The sequence below is a fragment of the Rousettus aegyptiacus genome, unplaced genomic scaffold, assembly GCF_014176215.1.
Source record: "Rousettus aegyptiacus isolate mRouAeg1 unplaced genomic scaffold, mRouAeg1.p scaffold_m13_p_4, whole genome shotgun sequence".
Classification (NCBI taxonomy): Eukaryota; Metazoa; Chordata; class Mammalia; order Chiroptera; family Pteropodidae; genus Rousettus; species Rousettus aegyptiacus.
The window spans coordinates 100,586,855-100,611,268 of NW_023416307.1; the positions used below are offsets into that span (position 1 = coordinate 100,586,855).

A 24,414-nucleotide genomic window follows, 5' to 3' on the forward strand; every position below is an offset into this window, starting at 1 on the left:
GTGAATACGATAGTTAAGCTCAGATCTTTAAATTTATCTTTTTCATTTTTGCAAACTGCAGGAAAAAGTGTCATTAATATAAACAGTCCTAGGTGAAGTACTTAATGACTTATAAATAACATATAATTTTCTCTACATGTCCTTATTTGTATTGTGATCTTAGACAAAAGATGAAATGCCCAGTTAAGGTGATAACTGAAAAGAACTTACTTATCTTTTGGGGAAACTCTTGATTTCTGGTTGCTTTTGCTTAGATGTGCAACTACTTTGAAAACAAATCTTAAGTTCTGACTTTACCTACATGGCTATATAGTTCAGACAGCTCTAAAGCAATCTTTTTTTGAGACATGATTTCTTTAGATATTTTCAAATGATTAAGATAAGGAAAAATATTGATTTTTTTTCCCAGTTATGGTTCCTGTATGTATACAGGCTCTGTCTGGATTTGTTTTTAAAGGAAATTTGGGTTTGTTTATTTATTTCAACCTCCTCAGTGTCGTTCTAGGAAATTACAGTAGAAGTATCCTTATACTGTGCTTCTGTGCAATATAAAAAATTTATCTTACCAAGTATAATGATAACATGCCAAACGTGTTACAGAGATTTTTGTTTTGTTTCGATGCAAACCTATCCAACCTGTCTGAATCAGGAGTGTCCTTTCACAGTCACATGAGTGCCTTGAATGTACCCCAGTTATGCTGACGTTGCTCAAAAGCTCCTCGAGAATTTGCCCTATACTTTCTCCTTGTGAGCAAGTTCATCAGGCCATGTAATAAAACGTATTTCATTATCTTCTAAACATTCCATATTGGAAAAGAAAAAAATCGTCATTATCTGGCTTGACTCCTCACAGAGTCGCCAGTGGTAATTATCCAAAAATTGAAACATCTCGCAAAGTATTAAGATTTGCCACTTTGAAAGATAATTTAAAGAGGAAATATTGCAAGTAGTAGAAGGGGAGTGGTGCAAAATGTTTCAGCAATAGCAGCATCATTGGAATTGAGCGAACGCCTTACAAGGTGTAGGAGGTATGATGAATTCATCAGCTTCTCATGCCTCAATTGTCACTCACTTACTCCCTCCCTATAAGAAGAAAGTTTTATGTAAATGACATGGGTCTCTCTATAATATCCTCATGTCTAATTCTGAGTCTAGGTCAGTAAGTTCAACCAGGAGGACTAAAGAAATGAAGCCAAGCTTCTTACTTTACCCAGTAAGGGTTGTGGATTTTCCTGAAACTCAAAGGAGAGATGAGTTGTTAAAAGCTCTTCACCCCCGAGTTGAGATCGTCTTTTCTGATAGATTATAGATGTCAAGGGTCTCCGCCTAGGAATGAATGAATAGAAATGACTTTTAACTATAAGAAAGAAACATGTGTCCATAGAAACCATCAGTGCAAGAATATCATCATTTTGCCATTAAGAGTTCTACTCATGTGTTCCTTTGGCATTTTCTCAGTTAATTAAAGTACTTGCCCACAGTAAAGGCCAATTTCTATATATATTTTAGAAGGTAAGACATAGCTTGATGAGGGATACTGATCCATTGGGGGTCATTTCACCCCTTGTTTCTGTCAGCTCCAGGAGGTGATACTCTCAATGGTAAAATTCAATTCGCATTTCTTCTTAATAAATCTGAGAATACCCATAGAAGGTTTTAAAGCCAAAACTTTAAAGAACAAAAAAGAACAAGAACAAAATGTATTGAATTATATTAACTGAGTCTTTCATGGTTTGAAAAATAGAAACAAACTCCATTTTTATGGGAGATAAATGGGTTTAGAAGGGACAGTTTTATGCTGTACATATTTCCTTATTTTGTAGTCATATTGTAATATTTTCAGATTTTTACTGCAAAACCTATTTTGGGCTCCTATGCATATTAAAGCATTTTTCTTCTGGTTATTATGACCAGAGACTAGACTAAAATGCCAAAGTATAATTAATTTATGATTTTGGTTTTTTATCATTGCTTTTGGAAAAAAACACTCTTGACCACAAGAGGGTTATCCACGGGGGTGGCAGCTACAGCTTTTGGGGATGGTTTTACGAATGTGGACTGTTAGGCTGAATTTACTGCTGTTTTTGGAGTTTTTTCTTATAGAAAATGTAAATGTTCTCTCTTTTATACTTGCTGCAGAATGCAGTGCGTCATAATCTTAGTCTTCACAAGTGTTTTGTGCGAGTAGAAAACGTTAAAGGGGCAGTATGGACAGTGGATGAAGTAGAATTCCAAAAACGAAGGCCACAAAAGATCAGTGGGTACGTCCACCATGTTTGAACTTCTTAGCCTAGCTTGGATTGTGCTAACAAGTATAACATAGAGGCTTTTGGCTGCTAGATGGTGTTAGACCAAAGAACTGGTTTCACGTTGTCTCAGTAAGGGAAGCAAAAAAGCATTTCATCCCTCCTGTTTTGTATACCCACCAGTCCCCCGCCCTGCTTGCCGGTCTTTGTTGCATCACATGCTAGTAGCTTTTAGGTGGCAATGCATATTAACCCTCACAAACCATTTGCTTATGCTTATTGCATTTTATTTTCTTTTTCCTGTTCCCTGTATTGGATGTCTGTTCTGCCCCCAACCCCGTCTCCTTTTGTTGCCACTTCATCTCCTTTGCTGCTGCTCCTATCCCAGGGTGCCATTCGCACCAACCTCTCACTGCATAAGTGCTTTATCAGAGTAGAGGATGAGTTTGGGTCCTTTTGGACAGTTGATGATGAAGAGTTTAAACGTGGCCGCCATATTCAACGAGGCCGTCCTCGCAAATACTGCCCCGATGAAAACTTTGACGAGCTTGTCGCACAGTAAGAGCCTTTACTTGCTTTTGTTTTTTTTTTCTGCTGTTGCTTTGGCTTTGCATGGTTGACTCATCCCATGTAGTTTTGCATTTCACCAAGTAGCAGTGCCACACAGCTTTGTGCAACAGAACTAAATTGTGTGATTTGTATATGTATTTCTCTCGTTTCTCTTTGGAACACCAGTGCCTTGAATAATGCTTTTTTGACATCTTTAATGCAAATACTGGTTATCTTTTGATTCAGCAGCTTACGGGGACCCTGTAACCAAACACTTTTGTGTGATTCATAATTCCTTCAAGTGAAAAGGAAGCTTTTATTTAGAGTTAAAATGTGTATTTAATGGGGGAAATGTCTTCTTATCTTTTGCTTAGTCAATATAATAGTATAAATTTAGTGAAATGTATGATTAAAATGCTCCAAGCTTAGGAAAGAAATTGAGAACAGCACATATGCTTCCTTTAAAGGCCACTGATAAATGTAGGTGAATTCCTCCTGGAAACCACTTTTTTACCTCCATATCACCTCAGTGATTGTTAAGAATCTTTATTCTTACTAGGTTAGAGATTTTCTTAAAACAGTATCTTGCCTTCAGTTAATGGACACAGCATCAAATATTCTCATACCTTCTGGAATTCAGCTGTGTGAGAAACACTTCACCCCAACCTCCTGCCTTACTTAGGAAATGTCCCTCTTCTGGCATACCCTTCTCTCCATCTTCCTTCGGCAGTAAACATGCCTTGGAGAGCCGCCTTAAGAGCTACTGTGCCACTTCTTGAGCTGTCACTCTAGAGTTCAAGTCGTGGAGAGGCTTAAGAGCCAGGATTCCTCTAGCTCATTCCCACGAAGTCCTGCGGTCAGCTCATCGACTTACCCTGGCCCAGAGCTCCTTCTGCCTTCCTATTGGAGTTAGGGCAGCTATTAAAACTTGGCAGAGAGGTCAGTACTTTGAGATATGAAAATTCATCAATGGAGGTAGTGCCCAAGTCTGTCATTACTTAAGCCAGAATTTTAGACTCAGTTTCTTTGAATAGCAAAGTCTACATGCCTAGAACAATTCAAACAGACCAGCCCAATAAAGCCCAGGGGATACAGAGAAAACCTGACTTTACTTTTGGTTTTGTTAGTGGGGAAAATTTCTGATTTGGAAGGATACCAGCAAGCTTAAAGCAAAACTTAGCTAGGAACTCAGGGGTTGATTGCATTTAACTTTGGGTTTTTCTCTTTTTCTTATGCAGTAACCCTTCCCTTATTAAAAACATGCAGAGCAGCCACGCCTACTGCACACCTCTCAATGCGGCTTTACAGGTAAGATTAATGGCCATCCCGAATACGCAGCAGAGCCACATGTCTCCCCCACTCATTTCAAAATATATTAGCCTCACTCTAATTAGATATTAAATTTTAATTCCGTTAAACTTTTTTCTTAAGTGCACAAAGCATCGTCCTCCCTGGAGGCAAACACATCGGCTGCTTCAGCATTAGCAGGATGCTTAGCATTTTGAATATTGTGGCAAAAAAATTAAAAGTTCACTTATTAATATTTATCAGCAGTATCATAATTTCCATCCTCTTATTTCAGAATTTCACTTGAGGCAAAAATACCACAAGTGTAATTACTCTAGCACAGCTATTAATGTGCTGGATGATAGGCCACTGTATCACATGACCTTCTATTGTTCGCGGGTTTAAAGAGAAAGCAGAGCTTTTTATTTCTTCTTCTTTTAAAGTCTATTTTAGCATCTTTCCCTTTGTCAGGGTGGGGGGAGGTGGGATCGGGTTTGGTTCACTTTGTCATAGTAAACTATTTTTGTTTAAATGATAGAGCTGTTTTAAGAAAACTCTTTAGGTTTCCAGGAGATTGCTCAAGATTATATAATAAGCAGATAGAATGTTTGTTTCCATCTGACAAATTAAGCACTGGTTACGTAACCACCGTTACTGGGGGATGAAGACACCGGTACTGAGCAGGAGTGAGATTACCAACCCAAACATGAGTTACCAGCCTAGTGCTGGCATCTAGCAAGCGTTTTATTTATTGCATTCCTCAGTTACCAAACAGTAAAGTCATCTCATAAGTCAACAAGAAGACTGCAGTACCACTTTATTAAAGCAGCTCGGTAGTACTCAAGCTCCCCTCAAGAGTTCACAGGTAGGCAGTGTCCTTGGGGCCAGTGATCCTGTTTGGTTTTGACCTTATCTAGATTATTCTAGGACACAGGCTAAGGGAATCTTTATGACTTTTAAATGACATATTCTGTAGATAGAACCGATGTATGTAATCTAATACCATTGCAAACCTTACGGCATGCATTCTTGACAGGGGCTAAAATCACCCCAGAGTTGATACTTAGCTATTACAGTGTCTTATACCCCTCCAGAAAGCCACAGTACATAAACAGGTGCAGGCACAAATAGAGTGGCAAAATTCTAAAAGGAGGCTCCTTTAGGGATGATAATGAAAGAATGGTTGAAACACTGGACATTATGGGAACAGAGTGGGGTAAAGAGGAGATAATGATGGGAACCCTGGCTCTCGCTACTCATTAAACAAGTATTTATTGAGCACCTACTCTGCACCCTACAAAATTATTTTCCCAGATCTCTCAGCAGAGGCTTCAGGCTCCCAGGAATGGATGATAAGCCTTTTACACAGTTTCAGTGCAGAGAGAAATTCACTGAACTTAGCTTTTCAGTAATTATATTTATTTATTTTTAGCCTGAACCAAATTTAATAGGAGGAACCACTTTCTGCCTTTCTTTTAATTACTTGTAGTTTACACAGTAACTTTAGAAAAGCAAATGAAAGCACGCTTAGATGCCGCCACTGTAAATACCATTCATTAGTAACTTATTTTCCCTGGAGTCTTGTGAAGTGTGAATTTAAAGGCTGCTCTGCTCTATCTGGAGTAGCATTAAGATTACAAGCACATTTTACATTCATCATGCAGAAAGGAAAAAAAAAAAAAAAACGGCAGTCATCCTCCATCCTCTGGATTCTCTTAACTGTGTGACTAATTTCAATTAGTATGCTTTATCATTACAGGACTGTTCATGTTTCATCTCTAAAACATTTGTTTTTTGTATCCTCCACACCCTTTCTTATTTTCAGTGATAGCCCAAAGTTATCCTATAGTTTTCCAAGAATACTTTATGTTCATGATAAAGTGAGGTGAATAAATTGATAGAAATTTATGATTCGAGGAGCGGATCTTTTCCTTCTCCTCTGAGTTTGTATCCATGGTCAGTAGACAGTCTCATAAGATAACTTCCTGCTGTGCAAATTAAATAAAGATTCTACCAGCAGGCCTTTCTTTCCATTATTGCCCATTTCCATTTTTCAAGACAAGTAAAAATAATAGTGGAACAACATCTTTAAAAGATTACTAGAGCAACATAATGCATGCTATACAATATATAAAATAGGACAGCAGAATCTACTACAGAAATAAAACATTGGACTTGGGACAGATTGCATTACACTTTGAAAAGTGAAGTAACTAAGGGTAACCGTAAGGCTTCATATTTATAGACTGCCTTTCCCCCAAGGATCTCAGATTAGTTAACGTTCAGAGTGATGGTACTTAACGGACTTTTGCACCACTGCTTAAGCACTTTCATTTTTTTTAGCAAAGGTGCCAGTTTGATATGAAGCCTCATGCAGTGCATAGGACCATTTATATAATTAAGTCCATTATAATGGTTGTAACTCACCTGCTCCTTAAGTGGACATCAGCTACAAAAAAGAACCACTTGTTTAGGCATAAGCAGTTGATAAATTTTTTTCTAACCTTAGGTGAGTTACTTTGATCACTGACTCAACAAGGAGTGTTCAAGAGGCCCTATTGTATATCAGGCACCAGGTTCTCATTGCAGCCCACTGTTCATTTTTTAAAGGGACCAGGCTGGTTTTTTTCACTTACATCTTTCTTGTTTGAGAACCAAGGCATCAGTATAAGTGCTTGCTTTTTGGATTCCTTTCACCGCTGTAGCCTTGATGTAGAACACTTTGAGAGCCAAGGAGAACAAATTGTAAGAAGGTTGCCCTGTCCATTGAGTGACCAACTCATCCCAAAGAGTACATTCTCATAAACATTTCATTTTTATCTTTACTTCTCAATTTTTGACTTGAGAAGCTGCTAAAATAACAAGCTAGAAATGGCCTCACTTTTGGCACATTCTGACTGAATAATAGTGAAATGTTCTAGTGAGAGCCGAGATCGTGGTATTTCCAGTGAAAAAAGACTCTCATGGTAGTCCAAGCAGAATATTCATTACCAAGAGAGGCATGACTACTGTATTGCTTCAAATGAATGCAGTTAAGATGCTTATCCAGCTGCAGTTTGCAAAAAAAAAGAAAAAGAAAAAAAAATCTGGCAATTGTTCTTTATGCCCTGTGCCAACCCCCCCCCCCCCCCCCGCCAAATGCATTATTGCAATTACAAGAAGTCTGTTGAAAAAAGTACTAGATTCAAATTATTTGCCAAACTGTAGAAGAGTGAAGAATGTTGAAATATGCTGTTCATCAAAATAAGTTTACCACATTTGGAAATAGTTTATTAGCCAAAACTGGGTTAGGTGTGTATGGTTCTTCTAACATGGGCCCTGAATCTAGAAGGCATTTCTGGCTTTGGAGTTTGTGCAGTGATCATACTAGGCACATTCCCTGAAGCCTAGTTTTGCACCCATTCTTTCTTCATGTTTGGTTCTTTCTTTCTCTCTAGAGCCAGGATTTCTGGAATAGTTTGGACTCTGTATGACTGACCAGTTGAAGTCATCATGCCAGATTGTCTTGTGGGTCGTACTTTTTCCTGATTGAGGATGGAAAACCAGGCATAGTGTTTCTTGCAAGAGGACAGTTTTGATAAATCTTGGTCTAATTACAGCTGCCAGTTTTTGAAAGTCTGTCCTCTTTAATAAAATGAAAGAAAAGTCACTGGGTTATAATCACTACCCAAATGAAACAATATGGTAGTTTAGTCCAGTGATATATTTGACTATTGTCTGTATTTCAGACTGAGTGGTCATTTTATTCAAATGCAGTAAGATAGGAAGTGAACAGTACCCCACTCTGGAGTTCAGGATCTTTTTTTCCATTTCCACATTTTTGCTGACACTCATTTGGACTGACTTTGTCACCTTCAATATGAATGTACTTAAGGACCCAAAAGAAATGTGATTTAGCGCTTCCTTTTGGCAGAGATTTTTTTCTTTCTTTCTTTCTTTCTTTGTCCTAAAATTCCAGGTGATTGATCTGGTCTGAGTCTGAAAGACTGCATAGTGTTACCTTCAACGAGTTACCTCAAGACCATACTAAACAGATTCAAAAATCATTAAAACAGAAATGGTGTGGGACGGGGGATAAAAATTGATTCCAATTCTATAATCTCTCCCTTTTCTATAGGAGCTAAGAAGTAAATGTTTATGGAAGTTCTCATAAGTTTGAGCTGTGCAGCCAGAATAATCTGATCAAATCTTTAATATCCAATACCAGAGTCATCAAAGTGGATAAAGAAATGAAAATTCCATTATATTTCCTTGTGATCTGGAAATATTCAGTTGCTCCTGAAAAAAGGCATCAGACATAAACCTCATATTAGATCACCTTGTCTAAACCATGTGACTCTGCCCAGCAGGGCTAAATTGAGTCCCCCCTCCCCACAGGTGCTTTGGTTCCCCCAAGCTAGCTCTTTGAAACCAAGCTTGGGACATGTGTCAAGAGTCTTATTTTTAACACAAAATTCTTCTAACTCAATTAGAAACTTGTATTTGCCAACCACGCTACAATGAACTTAAACTGAAGATCATTGACTACACCCATAATTAATAACTTCTCTCTCTGTGTTTACCCTACATCTTCACAAATGTTGTTTTGATTGATGGCAGGCTTCGATGGCTGAGAACAGCATACCTCTATACACTACCGCTTCCATGGGAAATCCCACTCTGGGCAATTTAGCCAGTGCGATACGGGAAGAGCTGAACGGGGCCATGGAGCATACCAACAGCAACGAGAGCGACAGCAGTCCAGGCAGATCCCCTATGCAAGCCGTGTGAGTACTATCCACCCAGAAGGTCTTTGCTTTCAGATCCTGGTCTCCCTGTTTTAGTGCACACAAGCCCTTCTGTGGCCACTTTTTTAAACCTTTTCTTTAATTTCGGATTTCCTAGAACCCAGGTAGAAGTTTAGACTTCTGGAAGTGTTTAGCTCATTTAGCACATAAAAGGACCATTTACTAACTTTCCCATAAAAGCAGTCGGCTTCGTGCGGCCCCACGAGTGCACACAGCAATCAAACAGGTCACACGTTTGTGTTCCTACACTCTGCTTGGCATCTTAAGCCATTTTTTAGCCACTTTACCTTCTCCTCCTGAAATTAGTGTGCATCGCTGTGTAAAAGTTTGCGGTTTGTTCAACTCAAGAGCATGCTGAACCAGCAGGGAAAAATAGAATACTTGTTTACCTGCTCATGTGATAAGCTTAACCGTGAACACAGTGCCGTAGCGTTATTGCCAAGCATTAATGATGGCACAAATGAAAGGCGGCGTGATTTATAGATTGCTCTTAAAATATCAAAAGGAAAATTAATAGGAGCATTCTAGCAGCAGACGGCAGTATAATGAGCACACACATAACTGAATGAAGTGAGGGCGGTGGTTGTCCATGCTGAATGTGAACGGCCCCAGGACCAGGCAAACCACAGGAAAGGCTGCAGTCCCCTGTGGGTGGCCGACTGGGGAAACAGGTGGGACTGGAACAACTCCTCTCTCCCAGGAAAAGGTCAAAAAAGAAAAGAAACCACATTATCCCAACATAATTGGATTGGTGGAGGGTGCTATAGAATGACCCGTCTCTCTCACTTTTCGAAAGTGTCTATAAAACTATTGCCCACTTTAAAGAAAGAAAGCAGTTCAGTGTTGCATACCGTCAGCACCTAAATCGGCTGCTTGTCTATACAATCTTTCTGAATTACTGACTAACATCTTTTAAGATAATTTGAGCATTAGGAATGGGAAGTATAACCTGTAGCAATTAGGAACAGAATGAATCGGCATCTAATGACAAAGAAAAAGATGCTGTCTGCCAGGATAATTCATGGGTTTGGGAGCATCTGAAATTTGATTATTTAGAATTTGAATTTATGCCCATAGTGCTTTGAAAAAGGATCTTTAAAGACAGGAATAATGATTTTTAATGTATATGAATAGTCTCTTAGCATGTACTCCACATTATTTTAAGAGAGATGCCTATATATCATGCTTTCTAAAGCAATGTGGTGGTTCTGACTATTGTTATCACCCTCGCATTCATCTTTAAATCATTGTCATGACAGGAGCATTTACTCAGATATTAAGGAAGTTCAGAGCAAAAGTAAATTGCTTTATAAGCTACTTCAAGAAATGCTCATTAAAGCAAAAATATCTGAAGTTATTGAATGAAAAAGATACTATTTCTCATAATCTATATGAACTCCAAGATTCGTTGATGTTTATTCCCATTATTTAGTATAAAGGATCACTAAAAAAGAAGAAAGATATTTGGATAAAAATCCTCAGGCAACAGTTCAGAGGGATGTTGATTTTGCTGTACAAGATAAAGTCACCAGAAAGTTAATTTGTTTAACAACTTTGAATTAACCCCAGGATTACCAGAAACCTTATTTAATAGCAGTCAGAATAATTTCTAACGAATGAAGGTTACAATTGCTTTTTTTAAAAGAAGCCGTGTACAGAGACGTCCAAATGCATTAGTGTTGCTCGAATCTCACAGGTTTACACTGTTTGCTGAATTTGATCATAATGTCAGCAGCGTATGCCTGCTATCAGTGTCTTAGACTGTTACTCTTTTTGACCTCGTATTTCCATTAAGCGGATTCCGTAATGACATAGTTTTCATTCTTGGCCAATGTGCATTACCCTGCTTTGATGCAAATTGTTTCTTAACTGTTCTAGTCTGTTGGAATAAATCACGCTGTAAACTTTGCAGCAAGGCTTTAAAGGACCTTGTTAGTACTGCAGCCCAGCTAATATCTAGTGTTGAAACGGGGAACTCTTCTTCCTTACCGTTTCTGTGACACTCAAATACCATTACACTTTGTTTCTCTTTTGAAACCCTAGAAAGTAGTCACATAATTATGGCTTTGGGGCATTATACTTTTATCTTGATAGGAGCTAAAGGAGCTACAAAGCAAAATACTCCAAGCTGTGCACACACCCCCAGAACACAATGCCTTTAAACACCAGTCAGCTTTCGTTAAAAACTGTCTCGTTTCCCAGAGTGGCTAAACAAAGGAGTTACTCAGATGTAAGAATGGCAATGTGTGGTTTTGCAGTTATTCATTGGTAGTAGCCCTTTGGGAAGCAGGGATTGCAGAGAAAGGTGGTAGAGTGGGTGTCGGGGGGGTTTCACTGCAGAACAGTTGCCTCTTGCAGCTCCAGTTTCTAAGAGACGCATTAGTATATGTGAAGCATAGTATCTAAATAGTTTGCAGCTTACCTGAAACGTGTCTCGTGCAGAAGTCTACTCTCTTTTATTTTCTGAAGCACTGCATGCCTGTGTTACTGCATTTGCCACTCAAGGGGATCTGCTGTATCAAGAAATGTCGTGAAGCTGGATTTCATTTCCGGGTGTCATACAGTAGATCTCGTCAGTTAACGTTTGTTGGGGACCCACTCTGCATTTGGCACTGGGATTGAGCCAGCAGGCATGATAGGGTCAGAACCTGTGTCTTTGGAATTGAAGTTTGGCTGCAAATTTGGGAGGTGGGGTGTGGAGGGCAAAATATTCTCTAATATAAGCTGTGTTTGGGGGCGGCTTATATCTACTTGATTTTTACTTGTTTGTTGTTTATTCATTTATTTAATTTTGCCTAGCAAAACATTTGTCAAAGTCTAAAATTGTAATGCAAGAACTTCATTAAGACTGTTCGATTTCCTCTAGGTCCTTCCACCCCTTCCTGCCCATAGCCTTATGTCATCTCATGTCATCAGATTCAGGTTTATAAAGCTGAAAAGATTACTAAATCTGATAGTTTTAAAAAATGAAACTAGGAAAATGTTGATCAAGGAAACTACATTTGAACCTTAATACATGGCTAAGTAAAGCAGACATTTCGATCCAATTAGCATCACTACAACTCTGATCAGTGGAGAAGAGGGTGTAATTTATGAAACATGAATTAATGTGCACTGTTGTCAGTAATTTAAGAAACACAATTAAAGGTAACTTGAGCTTACCTTATACCTTCTAAGCAACAAAATATTTTTAATAAGTAATGCTTTTGATGCTGATGAGGTTGAATCTAAATTGATATAGCCCCTTCGGAAATTAGTGCCATAATAAATCATAAGAACCATAAAGATGTTTTGGCCTTTGCTCTAACAATTTCATTCTTAGAAAATTATCCTAAAGAGGGAAACCAACAAAAGTAGAAAGATTAATGGATAAAAGTCGTCACTGTATTATTATACAAAGAGCAAAAGAGGTGGGGAAAGGAAAGATGATCACAAAACACCCGAATATTAAGGTACTAACCTATCAGCACATTGGTATCTCACATAGCCATCAAAATTATAATTGTAAAGCTAGCAAAATAAACAATTGTATTCCTCCTGTGTTTACAGTCCATAAGAATGTGATGCAAAATGGAGAAGCTAGGCAAAAACAAAACACCTCCTTAATTAAGTTTAATGGGTAGCTTTTTTAAAGGAATAATTATCAATACACCTACTTCTTCCCAAAAGAATATAGGAGATCCTACCAGTGCTGACTTCACAGGCATATGATGTATGCAGTCACACAGTATCCTATGCTTAGAAGTTTTAATGCTCTGCTGTTTTCATCTTGAAATCTTACCAAATTTTGAACCACATTTTTACCTTGCATTCTGCCCCACAAATTTCGTAGCCAGTCCTGGATCTTTCTGTAGAAACACAGATAAATGGGACCATTAAAAAACTAAAAATAGATGGAACACAACCCGTAAAATATGCTGTTTTACAACTTAGATATGTTTTGTTTTGCAAATAGTTTTTAAGAATAGGGGCATGGTTTTTTTAAAAGCTATTTATCCTGACATCTACCCCCAAACACTCTCTAGGCTGTGCTAATTTTAGAGTCAATTGGTTTTCTCAAGGTTCACTTAGTCAAGGGCAGTCCAAGCAGTCCTGTTTGTTTTTAAATGGTTCAAGTGGCCTTTGGGGTTTGCATACAACATCAATTATTTAGGAAGCCAGCCATCCTCAGTACCGCCTCTTATTACTAATACTTGATAACGTCAATTAAAAAATCCTCCCCTCTGTCGCCTGTTCCAGGGATGGGACCAGTTTAACCTGAATGGTTCTTTTACATATCAAAAGCCCTGCAACAGAAAGTAATTTGTATTTGCAAAGGATTGGTTGTAAAATATGATTTACGAACAACATTTCTCAATTGTTATCAGAGTAGTTTCTTGTGATCCCTGCCATCTCCCTTCTGCTGAACCCTGTGCTGGTCCATAATGAGAAAGTTGGCAGATCTCATCGCAGCCGCATGTCTTGGTGGCCGCTACCAGCCGGGCCTCGTGTTCTGCCGTGTTTACAGCTGACAGCGTTATTATTCTGATTGGGGCTCTGCTTTCTTATCATATTGTTTGTTGAGCGTGCCTTTTCCTCTTCGTTTGTGTTTCCTGGCAGGGCTTTTCTTGCCTTATTGACAGTTTGTAAAAATATGCATTAATTTGGAGTTTCAAGCATGTATCATGGTGTCTCTTTGCTGTGTTTGCTTGAAGTTGATTAATGATAGAACCTCGCTTGAGGTCGGTCTCTGGAGAGTTCTTTCACAGGTTCTGCATGTTAACTAGCAAAGCAGAACACACAGCAAGGCATGAATAGCCCAGCCTCCGGCATGTGCGGTCACCACAAACCACAGTTGTCTTACAGGTTCTTATTTTACGTAGTTGCTTGAAGATCTGTATTCATTCACCCAGGATGCCGTGATGGGGCCTGTTTTCTGGTACTCAGAGTATGGTCCTCAGGTCAGCAGCATCACCTTGGAGCTTATTAGAGATACAGAGTCTCAGGCCTCACCGCAGACCTGCTGAATCACACATGCTGCATTTCACCAAGATCCTGATGTGATTTGAGTGCATACCAAAGTGTGAGAAACACCACCGAGGAGGAGAGGCCCGCTTTTGTCCAAATGTTAGTCATTCATTCTAGAGCAGAACTGTCCCAAAGAACCTCCTATGATGATAGAAATTTCTGTCTCTGTGCTGTCCAGCGTAGTAGCCATCAGCCACATGTGGCCCTTGAGCATTTGAAAGGTGGATGGTGCAGCTGAGAAACTGAATTTTAAATTGCATTCAGTTTTAATTAATTTTAACTTAAATAGCCACATTTAGGTAGTGGCTGTACTTTGTTGGACGATGCAGTCCTAGAGTGTGGCTTTATATTGGCCAAAACAGCCATATTGCCTTGGGTTGAGAAGTTCCCTCAGTGAACCTTTTCTTGTTTTTCCAGGCATCCTGTACACGTCAAAGAAGAGCCCCTGGATCCAGAGGAAGCTGAAGGGCCTCTATCCTTAGTGACAACAGCCAACCACAGTCCAGATTTTGACCACGACAGAGATTACGAAGACGAACCAGTAAATGAGGACATGGAGTGAACGTCTGGGCGGGCCGACCCCAAGAATGAAGATTAGGAAAAAAACAAACCAAGTCAAAAGTTAGCAGTGAAATTGCTCTCCATTTGTTGTACAGTCTGGAGGAGTTTCACTACGTTTTGACAACTCTGAAATGTGTTAACTCTTAGTGCCATCAAGAATCCCATTTGGGAGTATTTTTGATTTTTCTACTTTTTGTTGAAAAAAGGAATTTGTACTCTGTGCATTGGATGGACTTGTTTGGTACTGGGGATTTTCCTCTCTTAACAGTCAACATCTGTTGTAAATTTGCTAAACTGATTCACTTTTAGCAGCAGACTTTGAACTGCAGTCCTGCCAACGTTGGACACTGAGGACACCCAACTGAGCATGTGCACCTAAGCTGCAGACCAAGCCTCTGCCCGGAATTTAAGGATTCCAGTGGACGACCTATTTGCACAGTACTGCATGTTGATTATCACTGCCTTTACTCCATTTTTTTTTTTTTTTTTTTTTTTTTTTTTTTTTTTTTTTTTGCTTCCAGTTGGGATGGGGAAGGCCTTTGTGTGTGTGTATTGGGGGGAAGGGTTAAAAATAATTATCCCAAACTTTTTAATGTATTGCTTTTTTTTTTTTTTTTTTTTTTTTTTTTTTCTTCTACTATACCATTTTAAGTTCTGACCTCAGGCCTCCATTTGGGCCCACGGCCTCTTGGAGGCTTAAAGTTTTCTGTACCTTGTGATGAATGTTAATAGGTGTTTTTATTATACAAAGCTGAATGTCATTTCTTGTTTGTAGTTTTCTGTCACTCATTCCATTTTCCTTCAGACATCACCACGTTTTCTCTAAAGTCAGAGAACATTCCGTTTTGGTCTTTTTCAAAAAGGTCCCAAATGCTGCACTCTACACATGAAGGTCCTCTCACACAGATGTGAAGTCCTGCCAGAAAGAGAATGAATGACAGAAAAAAAAGAAAAAAGAAAAAAAAAAGACACTCTAGGAACAATGCAGATTCATTCCACAAAGCAGTATTGGAGGTGGGAAGGGGTTGTTTCAGATTTTTTTTGTTTTTGTTTTTGTTTTTGCAGCTACCCTCGTTCTTAATAAATGCCATAGCATTTTGCCAGTGCAAGGAAACATAGCAGCACTGCTTCCGCGCCCCCCACCCCAGCCAAAGAAAAATCTCAAAATAGTTAGATGGACAGTCTGACTGTTTCAGCTCTCCCTTGTGTGACCAAGTTGCAAAGAGCCACGGGGCTCCCTGTTGTTAACACCAGGGTCGGTTGCTTCGTTTGCAAAATGGCCAAAAACCTGGCTTCCCTGAGTAACTTAGCTGAAAGTGGTGGTGGTGGTGCTGAATTTAAACATCAGTTCAGACCTGCTTGGTGGCATTAATCTGTTTGAATGCAAATTAGGTTCAGATCGAACTTGTTATGGGAGTTAATGAAGACTGAGTTCAGCAAATGGTAACGTGTTCATTTCAAATGTGCAAATTTGCTACTGCAGTTTAGTTTGTTATGCAATATTACCACACCAACCCGGTATCAAAAACTAATAGTAGAAGACATCAAGTGGATGGGGCGCATCTCAGCCCTGGGCTCTTTGGAAAATGAACTCGGCATGCAGGACGTGACCGTCATCTGTCAATACCACCTCAGTCCTTAGAACCCCTGAACACTTCCACACTGCATCCACTTTCCTGTCATTTATTTATCTAGGACCGTAGCTTTTGTTGTTTTTAGAGAGCCTTTTGGAGCTTAATTTATATTCTTTGTACCTTTTTTCTAAAATTACCAAAGATATTACACAAAGGTAAATTATGTTCTCTGTGTTATGCTTTATCTGATGAAGCCAAATATCCTCTTATTGTTGATCAAAGGAGGCAAAAGAAGTTAGAGGCAATTGATGAGACACAGGCTATTGCTAACCTGAGAAAGAGAACTGCTCCTTCATCGTAGAGTAAATTTAGAAGACCAAGTAGTTAATGGAACCAAAGTTGTTACTTTTTTTTTAGCTGTTGGGTTTTTTTTTCTTCTGTATCTTTACAGAGACCAAAACTCATAGAGAGATATTAGGGGGCTGCTGAAGATCAAAATAGGACACAGTATTAAAGGAGCAAACAAAGGAAGGGAATCCCATCTCAAAGAAAAAAAAAAATGTATACCATTGAAAATTAGGATGTGTCCAATAAAGGAGACAGTTAACGATAAAATTCAGAGAGAACAGAAAAGCTTCCGCAATGGAACTAGACAACATAATAGTATTTCTAAAATACATTTTTTTTTTTTTTTGTAAAGAAAGCTTGTATGCCACTTTTGTTTGAGGGCTATGCTATGATCACTGAATTAATTTTGGTTTATCTTGGCATATATTCTCCAGATTTTTGTTTTGTTTTATTTTTTTTTCCTTTTTCTTTTTCTTTTTCTTTTTTTTTTTTTTTTTCTTGATTAGGCTTTGGTCAGCAGTTTTCATTTAAAAAAAAAAAGTAACACTCCTATCCACTCATAATCTTGGTACAAAAACTTCTATGGCAGTTAACTTTTGAAACTTCACTCTGCTTTCTGTATAAGGGCAGTCTGTGGTCACTCGAGACTTTTTTTTAACTTTTCCAGGCAGCTTCATGATGTGCAGGCAGTAGCCAGACAGGGTCATGGGAAGGGGGCCCTGTGCTTCTAAACTGAGTGGTTGCTGGTTAGTTTGGTATTCAAAAGAGGATAAAAATCTGGTAGATTAGTTCATTCTCAGCATGTGTAGCTAGACATGAGTAAAGATAACAGCATGAGAAACTGTTAGTACGCATACCTCAGTTCAAACCTTTAGGGAATGATTAAAAATTTTTTAAAATACATTTCACTCAGTTGCACTTAGTCGTATGTCTTGCATGCTTAGTCTAAAGACTGTAGCAAAAAGAAAAAGAAGAAAAATTAGATTTTACATATCTTTGCAGGTATCACAGCCTTGCAGAAGAACCAATTGAAAAAATTCTCAGGCTTAACGGCAAGCAGATTTCACTATGATTTTTACAATTCTGATTCTGTATCCCTTGGGGGTATTCCAGTCACTTCTTTAGGACGGGGTTTATTATGTTGTACATATATCCCGATGTGTCTGTGTGGATCTTTGTCTTATTTGGGGGAGGGTGAAGGGTGGTTCTTTTTTTAGATATTGTTCCTAAAAAGGAATAAATGCATACACCTGTTTGTCAAAACACCTTTGCTTTTTGTGCAACTGCTTTATATTAACAATACTTTTTAAAAAATAGCTTTGGAAAAAAAAAACTACTGTATGTAATGGAATTGCAGAATATGCTGCACATGTATTTTATTTAGTTATTCTTGCTTTAAGAATATTGGATGACATTTCCTGACATGTGGCGGGGGCGGGGGGGGGGGAAGAAATTCCCTTTATTTTTTGTTTTGTTTTTAAATTGTAACATAGTTGAGACTTTTTTTCCCCTGTTCTCATTGATCAGAGCATTGTGTACAGGTTTTTTTTGTGTGAGTGTGTGCGCATGTGTGTTAATCTGTTTTTTGATACATTCCTATTCATTGTGTTTATCCTACCACTGCCTTCCTGGCTATCTTAAACAAGTTCATACATTTGAAAAGAGAAAAAAATGTTTTAAAAAATGTTTTCTCCTGCTGCAGTAAATATTTTGCATGATGAAATTCCAGGGTCACACTTTCAAAGTTTATCAGTGAAGTAGTGATTAATAATGGGGAGTGTCAAAGCTATTGAACTTTTTGTATAAAAAAAAAAAAACTTTCAAGGTGCCAAGATGTAAACACAATTTATCTGTTTTTGTTTTTGCTTTTGTTTTTAAAGAAAAGCGTACATTAGGGAGGTAGTCTCTAGTATCGGGCAAATGCACTGTCAGGAATGAGGCTCCATCCTATTTGTCCCTAGAGTCTGTCCTACTAAGACAAGTTACGCTGTCTGCATTGAACCAGCAGTGAAATGAAATATTGAGGCTTATGTCTATGAAGAGTGACCACCAGCCCTGCCATCTCGGACAGCTCTAACATTATTCCCAGTATTCCATCTGATCTGGTAAAGAACACCTTGGATTCTTAACTCAAAATTTGTAAATCACTAGCTATTTTATCATGAAAAAAAAATTTAAAAAAAAAAAAACATGTCCTCTCCTTTCCATATTCCAGCTGAGCTCTGTTTCCAAGGGTACAAAGAAGAATATGTATTTTGAATATTTTTGGTACCTTTTGGTTAATGGTATACCCTCTTGATATTTTGGATGTTTTTAAGAGTTGGTTTCACTTTTTTATCCTGAGAATGAGACTTATTATTCTAAGGCATTTTGTGGGCCCAGTGTAGTTCACACGATCTCTGCCACCCAGAAGCCTTGATGAAGATGGTACAGTCCGGACTGTGAGCATGGTGCTTTGTGGATATGTGCTGCCAGTAACAAGAAGTTTTTTTTGTTTTGTTTTGTTTTGATAAGGCATAAAAGAAACTCATTCCTTGACATCAACTGTAATTCCATCATTCCATGTCTGTGGATACAGACAATAAAAAAAATGTTGTGTAGTCAGTAGTAATTACTGACATTATAGCATTCTCAAATGCAATAAAAATGCTGGTTGTTCACACTGGTAGTAAAAGTCGCCACAGCCTAAGTTTCTTTCCCCTTCTGACCTGCTGATATTATATGTTAGGCATACGCCTTGGGTTTATCACCAGCTGCTTCCACCACTGAATTAAAATCAGTCTTAACTAAAAGCCTTCATTGTCATAGAGGGCTAAATCTCTTCAGGATTTCAAAGTGAAAGTCTTAGACAATTGGAAAAATCAAAAGAAATTACCTTTTCTCTCAAGGAAGCACACACTTATTTTTCTTTATCAAATTTTATAGAGAAAAACAAAATGTTTAATAACTAGCATTAAGAGCAAACTAAAATTTCAGAGGAAAGCAATTTCATGAATAATTCATTAAAATTTCACATCTGCAAGATTAGTCATCCAAATAAAATGCTAATGTCAAAAACATGCACCGTCTATAATATTCTCATCAAGAAATCTTTTTGCATATAATGATAAATGCTTAGATTAGAACAAATGATTTTATAAAAATATTCTATCGGAAGTATGCTAGATAACTTCATTCACTGAAAACTGTAGAGAGCCGGTAACTATTCTAGAAAAACCATCTTGAGATTTTTCAAAATTGAATATATCTCATAAAATTTATTTCTCTAATGTTATTCTATCATATACATTCTAAGGATTAATAAATTTAGGCATCTTTCAGTAAAAATTAAATTGGTATATTGAAAGCAGAACATTAAGTGGCCAAACCATAGTGACATAAAACCATTAGTATGTAATTCAGAGCACATAACACAAGCCAAGAGAGGACTTGAAATTAACCTCGCAGTTCTTATTCGGCAAAACACTGTCTGATACTGAGGTACATGTAAATGTTCTCTCTAAGTATTATTTTAAAAAGCCTGTGTTAGGTAAAAAAAAAATAATACAAGGTTTTGCTATTAAGCTGCAAAGTAGTGTCCTCTTTTCATTAAGTTTTGCTACAGTCTAGAAGCCCTCTAGTCTCATAATTAGTAAAACATTTGAACCCTTAATTCTCATTTAGCTACTAAGAATATAATATTAGGGTTAATTGAAATTCCTTAAAATGCCAGGCTTCAACATATAGTGCTTACAGCATGTACAGTTGGTAAAATTTATATATATAATTTGAATAAGCTGAAGGACCCAAACCAGGTATAATGATGCATTAGTGAAGATTTTGCTGGTTGATGCACAGCACATTTTAAATTGTATTCCAGGAACCGTTCTGAAGCAGGAACATTCTTTTACATATTTATTTCAGGCTTGTCACTCAGACAAGGTAGCAGAACCGAAATACTGGTTTTTCTTTTAAATGAGGCCTTTATATAAAGAGCCTAAACTCTTAGGAAGACCAATTTCACTGACACAAACAGGTGCATGACAGGATCGCCCTCCCCGTTCTCCCCAAAAGATAACAAAATACAGCCTTAGTAGGTTTTGTCGTCTTTGATATCACACATTTATATACAGAGTAGTAACTATTTTCATCATCGAAGTTGAGTTCAAAGTATTCTTTATTCAAATAAAGTTGAGTCTCAAACCTTCATTTAAGGAATGATGAAAAGTTTAAGACAAAATTCACATTGGAGGGACATTAGATCGCATGCAAAAACACTGGTTTAACCTTGGCATTATATTTGGATTACAAAGCCATCACTAGATATAAGCTTTTATTTATTTTTAAACAATTTAAAAAAAAATTTCCACTGTAAATTGGCATTCAATGCTCATTCCAAAAAAATATAAAAATATATGTAATATTGGAATTATTGATGGTTTTTTTTTTTTTGGCTTATACCAAGGAGAATATAGGGAGAAGAAAAAGACAAGCTTCAAGTTATAATGTTAATTTGAAGGTAACCGGCCTTTCAAGAATTAATTTCAGCCAAAGCAATAATCATTATTTACCAGCGTGTGACATTTTTATCACTCATCATATTAGCAAATTTCCATTGAAAATGCTAAAATGGTTCGTCATAAGGCAGATAACTGCTCTAGCTGTAAAAATGACCAACACAAGTGCCGGTACTCAAACATTAAATTATACTGTAATTAATAAAGACAGTTAAACTGTCTACTAGCAACAGCAATTTAGGTAACCACATTTGATCAGCTATAAATTGTAACTACATTAAAATTCCAGAAATATTAGCAATATGGATTACTTGATGGAAGTCAGTGCTGATCACCAACTCTTTTTTTTTTTTCTTTTTTTTCTTTTTAAGCAACGGAAGCTCAGGTCAGGTTGACCACAAATCCATGAGCGAAGATCAGGCCTTAACACTTTTAATCTTGTGAAACAAGCAATTACAAATAGCTGCATCGATTTGTTAAAAAGCTTTAGGTGACATAAATTGTTTCCTGTTTAGCTTATTGCTCTGATACATAAATGTCACCAAGTCCAGTATTAATTAGAGCCATAGAAGAACACAGGTGGCTTCCAATGAAGATTTTTTAGTCATTTTGTGAATGCTCTCAAGAGCTGGCTTATTTCTCATGAAGAGGAAAGGAAAACTGCTTTGTTACATGGTCTTTCATATCATCTTTATTTTCGGTTCTAAACTAAATTGCAGGATATCAGACTTATTTTCTTACTACTTGACAAAACACCACATTTTAAAAATATCTTCTAAATAGAATAATATTTACTAGGCATTTGAGCCCCTGAAAAGTTCACACTTCTCTGTTCTCAATATATGGTACCATACATATTTCCTTGAGCTGATATTTCTACACTTAAAATACAATTTTAAAGGCTTTTGCATGTTATTGACTTAACATAAATCAAATGTATCATATTTTCTTTCTTTAGGTTGGCATGCCACTTAGAAAAATACATTAGATTCTAGAGGGAAAAAAGTCTGGAGAAAATTTATTAAATAGAAGTTTTTACTGTAATAGAATATTAATGTAGGCCAATGCTCGTTTGCCATTAAGCTGATCCTTTTTTAACATACACATGCTTTTTATTATTTTGCACTCAAGCAAAAATTCCACATTCAAAGACTTTCCATCTAGTTGGGAATGTCTCTGGCAAGAACACATAAAAAACCCTGACCTCCTGAAAGACAGCAGACATCGTCCACACTGAGCATTAGCCCCACCAGGCAACAAATGCAAAACCCACTCCAGAAACATAAGGTACACGCTAGTCAACACTGTGGAGTTGGGAGAAACAATTATTCTTTAAATCCTTCCTCACTGCTCCTCCACCAGCACACAGATGAAAAATGTTTGATTTGCAACATAAAAGATTCATTAATTACCACTTGAATATTTAAAGCTATTTTGCAGTCTAACAGAGATAGATAAAGCAGTGAATTAAAACCTCTAATAAAATTGTAAAAATATTTCGGTAAGTTTACCCGTGTTATGATTTAGGGAGAGATTCAAGCATTCTCACAGAAGAGAGTAATTTTCAAGTGTGTATTTGAAGGAAGGAGCTGAGTGTTCTGGGAGTAATTTGTTTCTCACTTTCAAATGTTTACTAATAATTTATTTTCAAATCAAGCCTGCAACTTTAGGACTCCATGGACAGGAAAAAATCTGCCAGAGCATTGTGTGTCTGATCCAGAAATTCAAATACTTTGGAAAGTATTCAAATAAGTCAAAGAGTTTAGAAGCTATCACATAAAAGTGGTGATTTCCTGCCCACGGAATGCATCAAATCTAAAAATACCCAAAACCCAGGACAGATCCGTTCCAACTCCTGCCTAGCATCGGATTTTTCTACCTACAATCCATTTGTAGCATTTCAGTGTTTGGATCCTGGGAAGCTAGAATTTGTGCCCAGCATTTCGTTGAATCAAATACTAGAGACTCTACATACTAGGTTACCAGTCTCAATCCTGACCATTACGACTGGGTGACTTTGGCAAGTTACTTCATCTCTTTGTTCCTCAGCTTTCTCTTTCTCTTAATTTAGCTAAATGATGAAAAGGGTTCCTTCCAATTTTAAAGTTCTAAAAATTTAATAATGTATTCTCCCTTGGGGACTTTTTTGATGAAATCCGTGGTCTCAGCATAAAGTTTGTGTGGCACTCCATATTTCACCAATATTGTAATATTGACTAATTAAACTCTGCCTTGTAACATGCCCCGTTAGGAGCAAATTTCACTAGCATACATGATTCCATTCATTCATCCACAAATAAGTATTAAATGTCCTGCTCAAACAACGCAAGAGATACAACTGAGAATAAGAGAATAAGATAGACACAGCCTTGGTCTCCTGGTTCCTGATGGTTCACTGGGAAGAGAGTTCTTAAACATTAAGTTGTATCGTAATGCAATAAGTGCTAACGAGAGGGGAAGTACAAGAATATAGAGGAAGACCACCTGATTCGACTGGGGACAGTCAGGGAGATTTCCTGGAAAACATACAATATTTAACTGAAACCCAAAGGATGTCTCAGTATGACAGGAAAGAGGGAAAAGTTGTTCCAAGTAAAGGCAATAAAGCTGGAGTGTGAGGGGTATGAGACTTCAAAGCGGGTGAGCAAGAAATTTGATAGAACAACACTTAATAAAGTCATTATTACGGTTACCATAAATCAGGCATATGGCAAAATCATAATTCCAATCATTGTTAACAAATCCAAGTGCTTTACACAGTCTGCCTCAGTAACTTCTGAGGTGTTGCTAAACCAGCTTCGTGCTCAGGTAAGAGAACTACCCCTCCCCACCGCTCTCTTCTGGCCATTGGCCACCTTGCTTCCTATATTCCACGCATGCTCAGAGTTTGTACTTTCTTTATAGTGGATGTTCTTTTCCTGGCTATCTGCGTGGCTCACACACTCCCTCTCTTCCAATGTCCCAACAAAGAGGCCTTTTCTGCCCATGCAGTGTACACGGTACCCTAACCACTCTACCCTCTGCACTTTGTAATCCCCTTTGCCCACTTCATTGCTTTCATTGTGCTTAGCACTTCGGAACATTACATATTTATTTGTGTCTTTACTCACAACTACCAGGGCAGAGACACTGTATGTTCACTGCTGCAACCCCACCAGAAGACCAGGAATTGATACTCACATTTGTTGAGTGAATGAACAAATGTTTCACTTCTAAGGATAGAGTTGGCATAAACCCCTGTAGTCAGATTCTGAAGCCTGCCTGTATAAACAGTTGTATTGTATTTCATGGCCAACCAAACTAAATTTCATTTCCAAGATTCTCATACCAAACCTGCAAAGTAGGACTGGTCACCAGCATTTTATAGATGAATACACTGGGCTTTCTGACACATTCAAAGTTGCATGGAGAAGAACCTAGAGAGTTGGTATTTGTTTTCATACGTGATTCTACAGCCCATCTACCTCTAAAGAAGCTTTAACAAAATGAAGAGTTTCTTATAAAGGTACCAAATATCCTCTCATGATAATATACCTTTAAAATAGAATGATTTACATTC

The 24,414-nt window shown here is 37.6% G+C and overlaps 1 protein-coding gene across 7 annotated transcripts in view; it reads left to right on the plus strand.

Annotated features, from left to right (window-relative positions):
• FOXP1 (forkhead box P1) overlaps positions 1 to 14,472 on the plus strand; it is a 477,086-nt gene extending 462,614 nt beyond the window's left edge. For 6 of the 7 annotated variants that reach the window (XM_016141476.2, XM_016141479.2, XM_016141475.2 and 3 more), the window contains 4 exons: positions 2,140 to 2,261; positions 4,034 to 4,103; positions 8,682 to 8,848; positions 14,294 to 14,472. In XM_016141476.2, coding sequence (XP_015996962.1) covers positions 2,140 to 2,261; positions 4,034 to 4,103; positions 8,682 to 8,848; positions 14,294 to 14,438 — 504 coding nt within the window. In that variant the 3' untranslated portion in view covers positions 14,439 to 14,472. The remainder of the gene's footprint in view (positions 1 to 2,139; positions 2,262 to 4,033; positions 4,104 to 8,681; positions 8,849 to 14,293) is intronic. The other variant, XM_016141480.2, reaches the window with a different exon arrangement.
• Positions 14,473 to 24,414: the final 9,942 nt, after the last annotated feature.